General features: G+C 46.3%; 1 protein-coding gene across 1 annotated transcript in view; it reads right to left on the reverse strand.

The window, feature by feature from the left end:
- Nucleotides 1-14403, reverse strand: part of TAGAP (T cell activation RhoGTPase activating protein) — a 122575-nt gene that overhangs the window by 60350 nt on the left and 47822 nt on the right. The window contains exon 2 of the mRNA XM_063441212.1: nt 13617-13702. Coding sequence (XP_063297282.1) covers nt 13617-13702 — 86 coding nt within the window. The remainder of the gene's footprint in view (nt 1-13616; nt 13703-14403) is intronic.

Genomic DNA, 14403 nt, shown 5'->3' on the forward strand with positions numbered 1-14403 from the left:
ATATAGCAGAAAGATGTTTCCTTTTGGAACAAAAGCAAACATGTCTCCATAATAGTTGTCAAAATATGGAGTCGGGAATAAAGCAGCATCACATCTCTCTGAGACCGTCTGATTGAAATAATGAGTTTTACTCCACAATTTTGCGGAAATGCCTCTGGTGGCTGTCAGTACGAGAGCCACTAGAGGCAGGTTAGCACTGCAATTAAAACATTGCCTTTTTGCAGAAGGGCAATCTTTTCAGCTGCTGGGTTAAAATGCATAAAATGTTAAAATGCATATAGTTGCATTAATTGTTCTTAGTAAGTCGCCTAACAATTCTCCCAAAAAAGCCCCACCAGTGGCCATACGCCCACTCTCACACCTTAAATTAAACTTCCCCTCTTTTGTCCATTTGAAATGTTGTTGGTATGCCCTTCCTATCTGAACTGGCTGTTAGATGGTAGGTTAAACATGCTGGCAAGGTGAGGTTAGTGTCCTCTCCTGCTTGAACTCAAGACTTTGACTCACAACTCATACCTGTGTAGAGCCAAACCCTTTTCATTTCTACAGTCTTTGCACTGTTCTGGAGAGAGGGAAAGGAGGGGAGGGGTTTCTGTGCCGAAGTGTACCAGTTTACTGACCGAGGACTGATTTCTATGCTGCACTTTATCATACCTCACAAATCAGGAATCATCTCATTGAAGTTGTCTGGATGCAGTGTCCTAGTCCCATTAACCCTGCAATAAAAAACATAGCAGTTTTAGAGTAACTGCACTGTTTACATAGCTGGGTTAAAACCGCCTCTAGTGGCTGCCTCCCAGACAGCCACTAGAGGTTGGTCCTGCAGTTTCTAACTTTATGAAACGATGCTGGACGTCCTCATGCTGAGCATAAGCATGTCCAGCATCTTGTAAATTCCCATAGGTAAGCACTGAGTCAATGCACTGGCCGATCATGTGTATTAGGTTCCTGGATCGCGTTTACATCAGAGTAGCAAGAGAACTCAGCGTTGGTATCAGGCAAGTGAATAAAAGGGTTTTTAACCCTTTTCATGGCCAGGTGGGAGACTGTGGTGGGCTGCAGGGGCAAAGAGAATTTAACAAAATTTAGAGACATCACACAGCACACAAGAAACAAGTACACCTCAAACACGGGCATTGGCATTTTCTATACTCCAGTAATATTTAGTCCTTTCTCACATCATTCATACACACAATGTAAAACGTGTATTGATTATTTAAAGGTTCACTCAAAGAACAATAACAACTTTGACAGCTCCAAACGTGGTTGTGCATTGAGCTTTCATTTAGCCACGAGTCTGGCTTAGGACCGCAGCGATTTATAAAAATCACTTCCATTCTAAGACAGCCACTCAACTGTCACTCAACTATCACACAACTGCCACTCAACTATCACACAGCTGGGTTGCAATGCTGCCGCCCATCCCATGTGTTCCCTGTTAACGGTTAATAGGTATATAGGGGTGTATATAAAAAATACCCCTTTCTGTCTGTCTCATTAGAGATATTTTTGCCAGAAGCTCAGGGAGGCAGGGAGAGGGGTCATAGTGGGGCCCATCTGGGGGGGGGGGGTCTGCCTTGACGTTGGTGGGCGGGCATTCCCTCCGGTGGCCATTGGAGTAACTAGGTGACCTCCATTTGTTTAAAAATACATAGGGAATGAAGAGAGAGCGCAGGTAACTTTTTTCCTTTGGCTTTTAATATATGTATTAGCTGATGTGTACTGTAGTCATTGCTGCCGCCCAGGGGTGATGGGAGTGAGAGCAGGACTTTTATTTTTTGCATTTGTAAGCAGTTATAATACTCAGCTCCAGCTGTCTCATATAAAGTAAATGTCAAAAATAGAGAAGAGGGTTGAACTCAATCACAGGGTGCTAACTTAGTATGGGTTATGGTATATACATAAAATAAAAAATCTCAGGCGCTCACTGTGATACGTTTAAAGCAGCTTTAATGGATAAAGTAACTGTGTCCAAATTGTCCATGTAGGTGAATGCTTTCTCCATAAGGGAGAACCTCACACCATGCATAAACTGACTGCGGCTCTACTGATTGGTGCACATAATGAACATAGTTTATGTGTCTGTATGCACTTTTTCACTCCTATATGCTCACTCTAACCCAGCAGCTGATGTGAAGCAGGTTTGTATATAAAAATAATGCTGGGCTCATGATGGTAGCTTTGGAACAAAAAGTAATGTCATCACATGCAGACTTTGGAATATCAACTGTTATAACATCTCAAAATCTCAAATGCCCTAACACTGCAACCTCCCTCTACAACTCCACTGTCTCCCTTCAACTAGACATCATGGCACCTCCTACACTTAAACACACTAAGCGCCCCCTATTACAACCCTGGCACACCAAGCTGACCCGATACCTCCAAAAATGTTCCAGAACTGCTGAACGCTGCTGGAAAAAAACTCACTCTGCGTCTGACTTGCTCCACTATAAATTTATGCTGCGCTCCTACAGTCTGGCTCTTTCCTCTTCAAAAGAAAACTGCTTCAATACACTCATAACCACACTCTTCCATGAGCCCAAACAACTGTTTCATGCTTTTAACTCTTTTCTGCACCTCTCCTCCTCAATCCCTCTCTGTTGGTGTTCCCCAAGGGTCTGTCCTTGGTCCCCTATGGATCTCAATCTACACTGCCTCCCTTGGTAAACTCATCAGCTCCTTCAGCTTCCAGTATCATTTCTATGCGGATGACACGCAAATGTATCTGTCCTCCCCTGATTTCTCACCACCCCTCTAGACTTGACACCTGGATGGCTGCTCATTTCATTAAACTAAACCTGTCCAAAACAGAACTTCTGGTCTTTCCTCCCTCAAGTGTTGCTACTCCCTTGTCTGTGTCCTTCCAAGTCAATGGCGCTACCATCCTCTCTACCTCTAGGGCTCGCTGCCTTGGTGTTCTCTTTAATTCTGTCCTCTCCTTTACCCCTCATGTCCAATCCATTGCCAAATCCTACCGCTTTCATCTCCAAAATATTGCTTGTATCCGACCCTATTTAATGCCTGATCCGGCAAAGGTGCTTGTCCATGCCGCACTACTCTCTCGCCTTGACTTCTGTAATTCACTTCTCAGTGGTCTTACATGTTTCTAACTTGCACCGTTACAGTCTATAATGAATGCGGCAGCAAGGCTCATCTTCCTGTCCGCCCACGCCTACCCCTTTGCCAGTCCCTACATTGGCTTCCCGTAAGATAAAGGACTCAATTTAAGATCCTGATACTTGTTTACAAATCTCTACACAATGCTGCTCTGACCTACTTATGCTCACTAATAGACAAATATGTCCCATCTAGGCCCTACGCTCTTCTGGAGACCTTACGTTCCTCACTAATACACAAATATGTCCCATCTAGGCCCCTACGCTCTGCTGGAGAGCTACGTTCCTCACTAATACACAAATATGTCCCATCTAGGCCCCTATGCTCTGTTTGAGACCTACGTCTAACCTGTTCGTACTCCTACCTCTGATGCTCACCTTAAAGACTTCACTACGGCTGCACCATTCCTATGGAACGCCCTTCCCCTCTCTGTTAGACTTTCACCCAATCTCTTTGAGAACGTACTTCTTTAGGAAAGCATATCAATTAAACTGTGAACAGCTTTCCCTCCCCGCACCCTGACTCCTCTACTGAAACTGTCATCAAAACAAAACAAAAGCCCTCGATGAACACTATCCTAGTAACCTACTTTTCTACCTCACCGTTACCTTTTGTGTAACGTTACCTCACTCCCTCTAGCATGTAAGCTCATTGAGAAGGGCCCTCAGCCCCTCTGTACCTGTGCGTCCAACTAGTCTGGTTACAAATACTTGTCTGTTAGTCCACCCATTGTACAGCGCTACGGAACTTGTTGGCGCTATATAAATAATAATAATAATAATAACTATTTAAAAAGAACACTGATACATTCTGATACATCTACCCTGTTCCTGCAGGCTTTTAAATGTAAACACTGCCTTTTCAAAGAATAAAAAAGTACAGTGTTAGGAATACATGTTGATACCCCTAACACTATAGCTTCCTGTTGGTATTCCTAAAACCATAGACTTATGCAAGATATGTACTTCTGAACTGCCTTCAGTCTAGGTGACAGATAAACAAATCCGAATTCAATGCTTTATCTGTCCCAAGTACACAGTTAGTTCACTCTGTATTTTTTTTAAAAAGGGTAATGTGTAGCTTTATTAATCAAACTGTAAATGTTAGTTTATTGCATTATGTAGATTTTCTTCCACCTATATTAATTTCCATACAACAAAATATGAAGTGTGTATTTACCACATGCTAGGAATAAATAAAGTTTCCGTGTCACTTTCTGTGACAGTGAGTGGTGTCTAATAGTGAAAGTATAGAGTTTAGGATGTGGAAATGGGGAGGAAGTATAAAAGAGCATCGGCGTCAAAGAAAACGAATAGTTAATTTTATAGTAGAAAGTAAAATAAACAGATACATATATACATATATTCTCATTAGAGAAAGTAATACATTTCATATTTGCATGTTATGCTATCCAATGCTAATATGTAACATTAAACACTATTAATGAAATTCCAGTATTCCTACATCGTATGGTTTATCTACTAAATAGTAGACTTGAGCATGGAAGAAGAAATTTGTTTCGGCGAAAAGTAATTCATCCATTTTTTGAAAAATAAATTGGAGATGGCAACATTTTTCATCCGTACTGTCAGCTTGTCAGAATATCATTATCAAAAACAAATCAGGAAAGAAATTCGGGCAGCCAAAAGAGCAAAGAGCAGACAAAAAAAGACACATATTACTGAGCTGATATGTGAAAACAGCTACAATGTTGCCTAAAATCCTAGCTTAAAGCGGCACTGTCATGCCGAATTCCGTTTTTTTTTTAACCCCCCTCCCGCCTCAACTACATCCAATCGACCCCCTAGTCATCCCCAAATGCCCCTATGCCCCCCACATTACCTATTTTTTATTCTTTATTTTCTGCCCGATCTTTATTCAGGGCGCCGCCATCTTTGTGTGGGTAGGTGAAGTCCCTATGGGACACGTCATCTACCCACACTACACAGACTGTGAGATTCCCGCACATGCCCAGTGAAACACCTGGACATGCGAACGGGAATTTCACCTATTCATTCATTCATCAGACAGACGAATGAATGAATAGAAAAAATCAGACGAACAAACTAACACTGTGTATCAGTGTTAGTTTGTTCGTTCAGTTTATTACAAGGAGGGAGCTACCGGCGTGCAGCTCCCTCCTTGTAATATGTAACTATAGAAGCGGCAGGGAGCAGAGCTCCCCACCACTTCATAAGCCCCCCAGGTCCCCCCTCACTCTATGGGGGTCAATATGACCCCCATAATAGCACAAGGGAGATTAAAATCTCCCCAATGCCCCTACTCGCTATATCGCGAGTAGGGGCATGTCCACTAAACAGTGAGCAGCCTGTGGCTGCTCACTGTAAAAAAAAAAAAAAAAAAAAAAAAAAGGGTAATAAGGGGGGGACGGGGGGCCTACTGTCCTCCCCCGCCGGCCCCCACCCCTGGACGGCGGGTGGGGGCCATAATGGGAATGAGGGGGGACCTACTGTCCTCCCCTCAGGCCCCCACCCCTGGGCGGCGGGTGGGGGCCATAATAGTAATAAGGGGGGGGACCTACTGTCCTCCACCCCCCGGCCCCCACCCCTGGGCGGCGGGTGGGGGCCATAATAGTAATAGGGGGGGGGACCTACTGTCCTCCACCCCCCGGCCCCCACCCCTGGGCGGCGGGTGGGGGCCATAATAGTAATAAGAGGGGGGGACCTACTGTCCTCCAGCCCCCGGCCCCCACCCCTGGGCGGCGGGTGGGGGCCCTAATGGAAAAAAGGGGGGGGGGACCTACTGTCCTCCCCCCCGGCCCCCAACCCTGGGCGGCGGGTGGGGGCCATAATAGTAATAAGGGGGGGGACCTACTGTCCTCCAGCCCCCGGCCCCCACCCCTGGGCGGCGGGTGGGGGCCCTAATGGAAAAAAGGGGGGGGGGACCTACTGTCCTCCCCCAGGCCCCCACCCCTGGGCGGCGGGTGGGGGCCATAATAGTAATAAGGGGGGGGGGGATCTACTTACCTTCCCCCCCCCCCCCGGCCCCCACCCCTGGGCGGCGGGTGGGGGCCATAACGATAATGGGGGGGGACCTACTGTCCTCCCCCCGCCCCCACCCCTGGGCGGCGGGTGGGGGCACTAAGTAAATTCCCCCCCCCCCCCCCATCAAGGTGACTAGGGGTGCCCAAGCCCCTAGTCACCCACCCCCCACCCAAATAAAAAATGCCCCTACCTACCCCCCTCACCCTAAAAAATAGTGAGGGGGGAATAAAATTGCTAACCTGTAAAGTAAAATTAAACTTACCATTCGACGTCTTCTTTTTTCTAAAATCTTCATTTTTCAGCCCCAAAAAAGGCCAAATAAAAAACCATCATAGCCGTCGAACTAAAAATAAAATAAAAAACCCGAGCGCAAAAAAAAAACCCGACGAAAAAGAAAAAACCCGAGCGCACAAAAAAATAATCCATCTTCACCCATGGAGGGCTCCGCGCAGACTGAGCTCCGCAGGGCGGGGCAAGGCTTATAAAGCCTTGCCCCGCCCTGCAATTAGCCTAAGAACACTCTGATTGGTGGGTTTAAGCCAATCAGAGTGCTCTTTGTCATTTTACAAGCGTGGGAAAGTTCTTTGGAATTTTCCCATGCTTGTAAAATGTCACAGAGCACTGTGATTGGATGGCTTGAAATCCATCCAATCACAGTGCTCTGTGTCATTTTACAAGCGTGGGAAAGTTCTTTGGAATTTTCCCACGCTTGTAAAATGACACAGAGCACTGTGATTGGATGGATTTCAAGCCATCCAATCACAGTGCTCTGTGTCATTTTACAAGCGTGGGAAAGTTCTTTGGAATTTTCCCACGCTTGTAAAATGACACAGAGCACTGTGATTGGATGGCTTTAAATCCATCCAATCACAGTGCTCTGTGTCATTTTACAAGCGTGGGAAAGTTCTTTGGAATTTTCCCACGCTTGTAAAATGACACAGAGCACTGTGATTGGATGGATTTCAAGCCATCCAATCACAGTGCTCTGTGTCATTTTACAAGCGTGGGAAAGTTCCAAAGAACTTTCCCACGCTTGTAAAATGACACAGAGCACTGTGATTGGATGGCTTTCAAGCCATCCAATCACAGTGCTCTGTGTCATTTTACAAGCGTGGGAAAATTCCAAAGAACTTTCCCACGCTTGTAAAATGACAAAGAGCACTCTGATTGGCTTAAACCCACCAATCAGAGTGTTCTTAGGCTAATTGCAGGGCGGGGCAAGGCTTTATAAGCCTTGCCCCGCCCTGCGGAGCTCAGTCTGCGCGGAGCCCTCCATGGGTGAAGATGGATTATTTTTTTGTGCGCTCGGGTTTTTTCTTTTCGTCAGGTTTTTTTTTTGCGCTCGGGTTTTTTATTTTATTTTTAGTTCGACGGCTATGATGGTTTTTTATTTGGCCTTTTTTGGGGCTGAAAAATGAAGATTTTAGAAAAAAGAAGACGTCGAATGGTAAGTTTAATTTTACTTTACAGGTTAGCAATTTTATTCCCCCCTCACTATTTTTTAGGGTGAGGGGGGTAGGTAGGGGCATTTTTTATTTGGGTGGGGGGTGGGTGACTAGGGGCTTGGGCACCCCTAGTCACCTTGATGGGGGGGGGGGGGGGAATTTACTTAGTGCCCCCACCCGCCGCCCAGGGGTGGGGGCGGGGGGAGGACAGTAGGTCCCCCCCCCATTATCGTTATGGCCCCCACCCGCCGCCCAGGGGTGGGGGCCGGGGGGGGGGGAGGACAGTAGATCCCCCCCCCCTTATTACTATTATGGCCCCCACCCGCCGCCCAGGGGTGGGGGCCGGGGGGGAGGACAGTAGGTCCCCCCCCCCCTTTTTTCCATTAGGGCCCCCACCCGCCGCCCAGGGGTGGGGGCCGGGGGCTGGAGGACAGTAGGTCCCCCCCCCTTATTACTATTATGGCCCCCACCCGCCGCCCAGGGGTGGGGGCCGGGGGGGGAGGACAGTAGGTCCCCCCCCCCTATTACTATTATGGCCCCCACCCGCCGCCCAGGGGTGGGGGCCGGGGGGTGGAGGACAGTAGGTTCCCCCCCCCCTTATTACTATTATGGCCCCCACCCGCCGCCCAGGGGTGGGGGCCGGGGGGGAGGACAGTAGGTCCCCCCCCCCCTTTATTACTATTATGGCCCCCACCCGCCGGCCAGGGGTGGGGGCCGGGGGGGAGGACAGTAGGTCCCCCCCCCCTACTACTATTATGGCCCCCACCCGCCGCCCAGGGGTGGGGGCCGGGGGGGAGGACAGTAGGTCCCCCCCCCCTTTATCACTATTATGGCCCCCACCCGCCGGCCAGGGGTGGGGGCCGGGGGGGGGGACAGTAGGTCCCCCCCCTACTACTATTATGGCCCCCACCCGCCGCCCAGGGGTGGGGGCCGGGGGGGAGGACAGTAGGTCCCCCCCCCTCATTATCTTTATGGCCCCCACCCACCGCTCAGGGGTGGGGGCCGGGGGGGGGGACAATAGGTCTCCCTCCCTTATTTTACTTTACGGCCCCCACCCGTCATTTAGGGGTGGGGGGCAATATTTTTTTTATTTTTTTTCTACAGTGAGCAGCCACAGGCTGCTCACTGCTTACTAGACATGCCCCTACTCGCGGTATAGCGAGTAGGGGCATATTATTTACTAATACCAAGTCATTTTTACTTGGTGTTAGTAAATTTGGCTGAAAGACCAATTCAGGTCTTTCAGCCTTTTAGTAGATAGCTCCCTGATACCGTGGGAATTAGGGAGTTATCTACTAAGCGGCTGCAAGATGCAGCCACAGCAATGAATAGGATCGGAGTTTCATTCATTTGAATGAAATTCCGATCCGAACAAAGTACCGAATTGCTTCCTAACACCAATGGAGAAACGGTGCTCATTCTGTTAGGATGCAATTCGGCAGTTTTGCCGGCGTTCTGTCTAAGTGACAGGACTTTCGGCAATACTGACAGGAAGTATTGTGGGAACTGGGAGGAAAGCTAGGGATCATGGGAAAATTGCTCTGACCAGCGGAAATGAAGCACACTTTGCTCCTCCGCTGGTCAGAGCTGGTCAAGCGGAGGAATCCCATAAGACAAAGAGTCCCTACTTTGTCTTATGGTTTTAAAGAAAACTAAAGAAGACAGGAAGAAAAGAATAACAGATCCTGAGAGAGGGGGAGAAGAGGAAGAGATTGAGGAAAGGTAAGTTCGGCATGACAGTGCCGCTTTAAAGGGAACCTGTAGTACCAGGAATACAAAGCAATATTCCGGGCACTAAAGCTCCCTCTGCCTCCCCCTCCCTCGCGCCCCTCCCTTCCGGTATATAAACGGTTAAAAACCCTTTATTTATTTGCCTTTTCCCAGCCCCCATGTCCCTCGGTGCAGGGTTGACCCCCGCCCCCTCCTCCATTCGACAAGTGGGGTCTAATGCGCATGCATCAGTGCTTTCCTATGAGGAAAATCTGACGCTGGAGGTCCTCATGCAGAGCGTGAGGACGTCCAGCATCAGATACCAGACCAAAGGTTCGTTTCAATTCAGGAAGCCCTCTAGTGGCTGTCTGGTAGACAACCACTGAGGGCAGACTTATAGCTGGAATGTAAACATTGCAGTTGCAAAAGGACTATTGCACCCAGGCTACTAGCTGAAGTGATCTGAGTGCCTACAGTGTCCCTTTAATGGCTAGACAAAATCTAGAATTTTTGCAATGCCATTATTGAGTTAGCAAAAATTATATTATTATATCTCTGGATTAAAAAAAAATAGGAAGTGATTTGATTAGTTCACAATCCCACCATATATGCGTCATATGGCCAGTTTCAGCGTTGCATCTCCAGCATTTGGCTCCTACTTTGGGATATATCTTGTGAAGCCTATGCGGTGTAAGATACTAGCGGTAAACTAATTTCTTATGGGCTTCTATATGAGAGAAGCAGGTTGTGATACCTCGCAATGCATCTAATGATTTCAGCCACTGATCTTCTGTGAGCTCGGGTATTCCTTCTAGTTCCCATTGTGAAACATATTTAAAGTGGCGTGGTGGATGTCTCTCAAGTAGGGATTGGTAACATAGAGTTAAAGTTTTTGATGCTGTCGGTGCTGAAAAACATCTATTAATGATTCGGTTCTGGTGTATCAAACTGTGGTCAGATTTCTTAGTTGATAGGTCGACTTTGGTGTTGATGATACTTTTCAATTGGAGATATGGGAAGATGAAGGAGTGTGGTAGGTTAAATTTTGTTTGTAATTCAGGAAACGGCAATATTTTCGAATGATAGCATAGGTCTTTAATACGCTGTGCACCTAGGTCTGTCCATGGTTTGAGTGAGAGCCACGGTCATATTGCCTCTAGTGCTGTCAGAGGGGCCTGTAGGCTGAAGTGTTTGTCTAACATATGACTGATACGAAGGTTGTCCCAGATTTTCATGGTTAAAGCAGTTGTCGGGTATAGTGATGTCCCTTGTTTTCTGTAGTGCTTCGGTGTCCATAGGACATTTGTTAATGATTTCGTCTCTATGGTTGCCCTTTCCATATCCACCCATTGGAAGGTGTTGCTAGGTGCGTGAAGTCGAACTGCTGCCTCGAGTAATGCCGCTTTGTAGTATGTATAGAGCTTAGGTAGGCCCAGTCCCCCTTCCCTTGAGTTCAGCTGTAGGAGGGAGAGGGGTAAGCGTGGCTTCTTCTTACCCCACACAAACGTATTCACTGTACGCTGAATGTTTTTAAACCATACAGGTGGGATAGGAAGCGGCAACATCCGAAATAAGTAAAGGGCTTTTGGGAGTAACATCATTTTGATGGCTTGTAGACGCCCCATCCATGAAATTCGGACATCTTTCCATTTTTGAAAGCTCGAGATGCATACGTTATTGAACGGTGCATAGTTTAGAGATATCATCTTCTGCCTATGTAACGCTAGTTTAACTCCGAGATAGATTATATGGTTTTGTCTCCATTCAAATTGGTAGGAGGATTGCAGGGTTTTCAGTTGTTGCGATTGCATATGGATCGGTAACGCTTGGGTCTTCGAGGTGTTTAGCTTATAATAGGAGATTTGTCCATAGGAGTTCAATAGGCGCAACAGTTGTGGTAGCGAAGATTCTGGTTTGCTTAAGGAGAGAAAGATATCGTCTGCGAATATCACTAGACGGTAATTGTGCGAATGGATTTGTATTCCCGTGATCAGCGGGTCTCGTCTGATTTTATGTGCTAATGGTTCTAATGATAAAATGAATAGGAGGGGAGACAGTGGGCATCCCTGTCTTGTGCCATTAGTGAGATTGAAAGGGGTGGAGATAAAGCCCGAGTTAGAAACTTGCGCCGAGGGATTGCCATAGAGTGCCATGATTCCCTGGATAAATTCTGAGGGAAAGTTGAATTTGGTTAGGACTGTGGACATGTATGCCCAGTTGAGTCGATCAAAGGCCTTCTCTGCATCTAAGGCCAACAGGAGGCTTTCTGTATTGTATTTCTCTATATGTGACAGGATGTTTAAAATTTTTCTGGTGTTATCACAGCCTTGTCTTCCACGAATAAAGCCTGACTGATCATTATGAACTATTCTAGGGAGAATCGGAGCTAATCTATTGGCTATAATTTTGGCGTAAATTTTTGTGTCACAATTAAGCAAAGATATGGGTCTAAAGTTGGAGCAATGGATGGGAGGTTTCCCGGGTTTCGGGAGCGTAGAGATGTGCGCTTGTAACATTTCAGTGGGCATTCTGCCAGTTTGGAAGCAGTGATTGTATAGGTTCGTCATGTGGGGGGCCAGGATATTGCCAAAGGTGCGATAATATAGATTGGAGAAACCATCTGGGCCCGGTGATTTGTGGGCAGGCAATTGGGCTATGGTTTGCAGTGTTTCTTCTATTGAGATAGGTTGAGTGAGAAGCAGAAATTCTTCCCTAGAGATCTGTGGGAGGTCGACATCTCGTAGAAAGTCATCAATGTCTTCCTGTGTGGGGGTAGGGGAGGAGGCGTCATCAGCTAGGTTATACAATTTGCTGTAATATTTACTAAACTCATTTACTATGTCCTGTGGGTTCGTGATTTTGTTGCCTCCTTTCGATTGAAGGTATGCTATCTTCGAAGCCGCCATTCTCGTTTTAAGTTGTGAGGCTAAGATCTTCCCAGCCCTGTTTCCTTCTTTAAAAAATGTATGCTTCATTTTTGTGAGCAGATAAGTGGTTTTCGCCGTTTCGAGGTCATTTAGTTGTGCCTGGAGTATAAGGATGGCGGATGTGGTTTCGTGATTTGGTTTATGCTTGTTTTTGTTGGAAAGAGTGTTGAGTTCTGTAAGAATATTGATAAATATTGAAGCTTGATAAAGACCGCAAGGTCGAAACATTGTGTCACTTTGGGCTTTAATAAATTTGCCATTTCTGGATCTTGGAGTGCCTGAACCATTATTTGCATACTATACCATAGGTACAATAATGGGATGACAACAATTTAATTGAAATAAAGTTGGCCAGAGTGTCCTTTTAAGGCCAGATGCTTCAGGAACTCCTGATCTTATTATTTATCATTGTGTCACTTAGTACAATATTTTATAAGGGGCTTATTAGTATCAACTTACCCATTAATAAACAATTCTATCCCACAGTCTCAGGTGGTAGGGAAAATTATGAAAGATAAGCTATTTTTGGAATATTTAACCCATCACCTCTGTATGTGTCGGGTGAGGGCATAGAATATTTTGTTTTCTACAGCCCTTAATTAGTAACTGTAAGCAAAGCTGCTATAGATGATGCATGCATAGTGAGAGTTTAAAGGACCACCGGGTGCCAGGTCCAGCTAGGATTAACCCTTTTTTCTATAAACATAGCAGTTTCAGAGAAACTGCTATGTTTATAAATGGGTTAATCCAGCCTCTAGTGGCTGTCTCTGACAGCCGCTAGAGGGCTTCCGCGCTTCTCATTGTGAAAATCACAGTGAGAAGACGCCAGTGTCCATAGGAAAGCATTGATAATGCTTTCCTATGGACTGGCTGAATGCGCGCGCGGCTCTTGCTGCGCATGCGCATTCAGCCGAAGAGGAGGAGGAGAGGAGGAGGAGAGCTCCCCGCCCGGCCCTGGAGAAAGAGGTAAGTTTAACCCCTTCCTCCCCCCAGAGCCTGGCAAAGGGGGACCCTGAGGGTGGGGGCACCCTCAGGGCACTATAGTGCCAGGAAAACGAGTATGTTTTCCTGGCACTATAGTGGTCCTTTAAGTATTAGTATCTTTCAATAAGAGTGTGTTTTTCATGCATTGGGCTTCAAAAGCTGCCAGAGTAAAGATGAACTGGGTTTAGATTTTAGTCAGAATGTATCTGTTTTCTTACTTCTTTCACACTAAGGTAGAAGAAAGTAAAGAAGTAGAGAAAGCAATAGATAGTCAGTATTATGTTCATCGGGCTATTTTTTTATATTGATGGATTATCAAAGGGGTTGCTAGAATAACTTAATTGCTGGTATTCCACTAAATTTTATTTAGATGATGTGGCACAGAAAGAGGGACCAGTTGTGTAGACCAGAAATACATCACATACCTTCCTGTGGACCATGGTTTTATAAGAGTTTTTGGGAACACAAGAGAGGGTGCAGAACATCTTCTCTGAGCCAGGGACTTGTGAAGCTGTAACGCAAAAACAGAAAGGCAATTAGTGAAATGACTACGGATTTATTGTACACAATTAAAGGATTGATAAAGTAACTGAATTTGTTACATGACGGAAACATGATGAAACAGGCAGAATATAGTATTAAGACACACCTGTTAATTATTGAATTCAGATGTTTCAATCAAACGCATTGCCACTGGTATATAAAATCCAGCACCTAGCCATGAAGTCTGCATTTAAAAACATTTGTGAAAAAATGGGTTGTTCTAAAGAACTCGGCGAATTCAAGTTTGGTACTGTGGTAGAATGCTGTGGCAGTACTTACCTTATCCGGGGGCCGGACAGGGACCTCAGCATGAGCCGCGCACAGTTCGAGCACTCCGGTCTTCATATGAGTCATGTGCGGCTCGCTGTTGCTCTTTTGTGCGGGCCACATGCACTAATCGCAGTGAGCAGTCATGTGGCCTGCCTCGCACTAAGAGCATGGCTTTCGTCACAAGTGCGCTCTTAAAGGGGCAGTGGGAGCCAAAAGGTGGTCCAAGCTCCCATTGGCCAATATCATTCCGACACCCCCACGTATGCACCTTTTTGGGCGTAGGCATGATGTGGGCCAATAAAATGTTAAGTAAAAGCTATTTAAACTCCCCTAACCCTATCCACTTTTCCCTATTGTGGTTTCTGTTTCAGTACCCTTTAGTGCGTTCCTTGATCTATT

This window comes from Pelobates fuscus, chromosome 2, assembly GCF_036172605.1.
Source record: "Pelobates fuscus isolate aPelFus1 chromosome 2, aPelFus1.pri, whole genome shotgun sequence".
Lineage (NCBI taxonomy): Eukaryota > Metazoa > Chordata > Amphibia > Anura > Pelobatidae > Pelobates > Pelobates fuscus.